Source organism: Cyprinodon tularosa, unplaced genomic scaffold (assembly GCF_016077235.1).
Source record: "Cyprinodon tularosa strain WSP-4 unplaced genomic scaffold, ASM1607723v1 ctg89, whole genome shotgun sequence".
NCBI classification, from domain to species: Eukaryota; Metazoa; Chordata; class Actinopteri; order Cyprinodontiformes; family Cyprinodontidae; genus Cyprinodon; species Cyprinodon tularosa.
Window position 1 is genome coordinate 762,464 of NW_024039662.1, and position 4,314 is coordinate 766,777.

Below are 4,314 nucleotides of genomic sequence, written 5' to 3' on the forward strand. Positions count from 1 at the left end.
AACAATGTATAATTTAAGTCTAATTTAAGATGCATTAAAATATTGATTAAAAGAAAAACTTTATATAGACAAGATAAATGCCAAAACTCTTCAGACAGAATTTATTATTTATTGATAAAGTTGCAGCAGCAGTTTTACAACAAGTCTGAGTTGTTTGACTGTAAAAATCAGATAAAAAAAGCATATGAATAAAAATCACAGTATTGTTACATTTGACTTAATTTACAAAAAAAAATGCTACTAATTATTTGCAATCATAAGTGCAGATAAATTGCTTCTTTTAAAAATACTTCATAATTTTTAAGGCTTTAAGCCTTTTGCAGCAGGAAAAGTTGAATATATTTACAGATTAAAAGTGCAACAGTCTTTGTAAAGTGGTTATTTTGCTCTTTGTCTTTGCAGGTCTTTTCAAAACCTTCATATCACATATAGGAGATGGATGACAGGTTTCTTACTTCTCTCTGTTGGACACCATTGAACTATTTTAGTTCACACATGCCCTGCTCTGTGATACTTCACCTTACATACTCAGTTAACAGTGGACACATGATACAAGGTTTATGTTACACAACTACAGTGTGTTTATTATGTGAGAATTTCATCTGAGATTACTCATCTTCGCTGGATAACTCTTCAGCATCACCCCATAAACCAACACTGTCAAATCTTGCCCTAGAAATCTCATTTTCCTTGCATGTTTTGCTACAGATCTTGCAGACACGCAGCAGTTTCTTGGGGTCAATGTGGTTTATTCGGGCTCGGTCCTTGGAGCACTTGTTGCACACCACAAAGCCACACTTTCTGCAGTGGTGTCGGCGGTTTGTTGTGGTGAACGTGACGAAGCAGCGCATGCATTTCTGAGCAGCCTGGTCAGGGATCCAGGATTTGGCAAAGTCGAAGTTTTGATTCGGGACTTGCTCTTGCAGCAGGGAGCTCTGGCAAAGCTCGATGTGCATCATCCAGGCTCTTTTCTCCTCGTAGGTGGGGGCAGAGACAAAAAAGGACTTACGAGGCGTGCACATCAGCCACATGTGCTTAATGTCATCACTGTCCTCCATGTCTTCCAGCTTGATGTCCTCTGAAATGAAAATATTTATACAATCTTAATACTCTGCACCATGATCAGTTTTTCTGTATCAGACAGTGTTTGCATTTGATTGACTCACTTAAAGGGATGATCTTCTGGTTCTTGTACCAGCGCTTGTTCATGAGGATGCTGCCATACACGAGAATATCATTGAAGAGGAAGAATGCTTTCTGCTCCATCTTCTTGCGACCCTGCTTCATCAGGTTGCCCTCTCCCACTAGAATACGATTTGGTTTGGAAAGCGTCTCCCCCGGTGGGCTAAAAGCATTCTCCACTTCCTTGATCCGTTTGCGGTTCTGAGTTTCAGTCGACAGCGTGTCCATGGTGTCGATGTTCTGCAGCAGGAGCAGTGTGGTTTGAGTGGTAGCAGGAGAGAGAATCCTCTTAAATACTTCACTTACAAGGAAGTTATGCAGCTTAAAAAAACAACACAGTTGTCTTGCATCACGCAACCCTCTTTGGTGTTGGCAGGGATGGTTGGAACACTATAAAAGAACCACATTACAGATGATTGCCAGGTTTTCAACTATAAATAAAAAAAAAACCTTTGTAGTTCCCAGAATCTGAAAGCAGTTTTTAAATGCAGTATTTGAAGAAGAATTTTTTTTTTTTGCAGAGTTGAAGTGTGACTTTAAACACCACAGGGTTGCAGAGGACCTCAAATCTAGCTCTATCAAATATTTAGTGATAAAGGAAAATTTTGCATCCACGGTTGTATAAAAAGGTTTGATTACCTTCAAACTGTTGATGTGAGAAAGCTTCTTTAAGACATTTCTTTTGAAGTGGAAGTTTAACAATAAAATATTTAATTTTTACCAAGCCTGTATTAAAAAGTACAGATCTGTGAGTTGGAGGATTCTTAGGCTGGATAAAAAAAAAATGTTTAGATATGATTGGTTTAGAGATGTGCTCCAATGTCAAGGTTTTAATGTACTATCAGTCACTGATTTGTTGGGATCCGGATGGTGTAATGTAGGTCCTGCTTTTCTCCTTCAGATGTCCTCATGGAGCACCAATGGATGGGCAGCCTGGTACCTGGGATTGGAGTGTAAGAGGAGTATAATGGCACTCCTTTATAACCTGAGTGTTAACTGTCTGTTTTAACATCAAGCCTCTTAGTGATTTGATTGATTTTTGTTTTGTTTTGTTTTTTTGCCATTCCTTGTCTGGTTTTCTAAGACTTATCTGCTGTTTTTGCTCTTGATGTTACTCTGAATTCTAGGCCCAGGCCGACTGGTTTACTAGACCAGAAACGTCACAATTTAGTCAAACCCACGTTCAATATACATGACTGGAAAACCTGGCTCCTCCGTACTCACCATATTTCGAACCAAACCTTGTCCTCTCTCCAACTTGGAAGTGTTACCTCCCTTTGAAAGCCTCGGTGGAAAGCTTACACATTCCTGGACTCTTAAGTTCCTCTACTGGAAGAAAAACATTAATCCTCAAACAAATAAGCATAAGTAAACAGCCATTACGTCAACATCCAACCTCATAACCGACTTGTTCCTCACTGGATTTTGCTGTGTTCTTTTCATTATTTCCTTGGCAAAATAAACCTGTTAAAACCTTTAGCTGATGTTGGAGCTTGGCCTGTTTTTCAGTGTAGTCTTGTTTCTCTGACTGTGACTAACTGTATGTGCTCTCTTTCATCTTCTGACATGGGAGCTGGCTCGGGGACGGCTCCTGTGGAGCTGGTTGAGAGTTGCCTTTTGTATCTGTCTCTTTCTCAGTGTCTGCTTCTGTATCCTTGAACCCCAGTGGGCCTCGGCAGATGGCCGCTTATACTGAGCCTGGTTCTACTGGAGGTTTCTTCCTTTTAAAGGGAGTTTTCCTCCCCACTGTTGCCACAAGCATGCTTGGTGTTAGGGATTGCAGAGAGTCAATGAGTCAATGCAATCAGCTGGTTTCCCTTGGAAATTAAAATTGGAACTAATCTGACTGTATTATCTGGTTGAATTTTCTCCATAAAGGGCCTTGAGATTACATGTTTTGTAAATTGGTGCTATTTAAATAAACTGAACTTAATTGAATTCTCCAGGATGTGGGTCAAATGAACCAGAATGATAAATTTGTTTTTATACAAAAACACAAAGCATTATCTGACTCTCTGTTTGAGAGTTCTGCTATGAAGGAAGAGACAAAATCTTAAAGCAATAAACCTAAAATCATAAAATCTACACCTCCAAATTTCTTTAGCATTCTGCAGCATCTCTTCCAGCTTTACATATCTAATGATTGAAAAATCCAACCATTTTTTTTTGTTAAAAAATACTGCTTCAGATCAATTACATCAGATGGGAAGTACATAGTAATTAGTAAACACAATTTTACACAAATATGATCTAAATTATTTAAGTGCAACATTGATTGTTTGCTTAAGGGTTGTTGTGCTGGAAGCTGAACCCACAGGCTTTTTTAAGGATTTTCCTACTGTAAGCTCCATGCATCTTCATACCCGCTGCGACTTTCACCCCTGTCCATGAAAGAGAAAAGCAACCCAAGAGCAAAATGCTACTCGCATGAATAATGACAAGGAGTGCTAAAAACCTGTTTTCTTTGTTCCTTACAGGCCTTAGTAAAACTTTAAAAATGTCAAATGTATAAATTCCAAAACTATTAGTTGTCCTTTTGGCAGATCCTCCGCCATGAGCCACTTGGCTTGTCCTCCGATTAATGCTCCTTATTCCTGGCCAGTCATCAGTGGAGGGCCAAATCCTGGTAGTCTTAAGGTTCTACAATAAACTATATATTTTAGAGGATGTATTTAACAGATCAAAAAGCTTACAAAGTCATATTATAATACAAACCTACTTTAAAAGTCTCCATGTTGGATGGATGTTTCTTGGTCTTCAGATTACTGTTTTTGTTTTTTCTCTAACAAGCCTTAAAAGACATTATAAAACAGCTGGATTTATGCTTGGTTTAAAATAGATACACTTAGATTTTATGCTAAGGTGACTTCTAAGGTAATTTGTGCAAAAAAGATTTTATTTTAGAGTAAAGTAATTGATTAATTAATGAATAAGGCAAAACTAATCACAGATTTTAAACCTTATTTGTGATTTTACTTTTACTGTGCCAGTCTGTGAAATCCAAGAAACATGCCTTGATATTTGCTGTTGTAACAAAATATCCAGAAAGATCTTATATCTGGGATGCAATGTTATGTCTTGGAGTTTTTAGTGTTTTTTCTTTTTCTAAATGTTTTCTTATATGTTTTCCTC

General features: G+C 37.9%; 1 protein-coding gene across 1 annotated transcript; it reads right to left on the bottom strand.

The window, feature by feature from the left end:
* Positions 1-201: 201 nt before the first annotated feature.
* On the bottom strand, positions 202-1,458 carry LOC119775680 (pleckstrin homology domain-containing family F member 1-like). The gene is made up of 2 exons (XM_038273742.1): positions 1,167-1,458; positions 202-1,078 (listed from the first exon to the last, which is right to left on the bottom strand). The coding sequence occupies exons 1-2, from the start codon at positions 1,408-1,410 to the stop codon at positions 609-611; spliced, it is 714 nt and encodes a 237-aa protein (XP_038129670.1). The 5' UTR covers positions 1,411-1,458; the 3' UTR covers positions 202-608.
* Between the last annotated feature and the right edge of the window lie 2,856 nt (positions 1,459-4,314).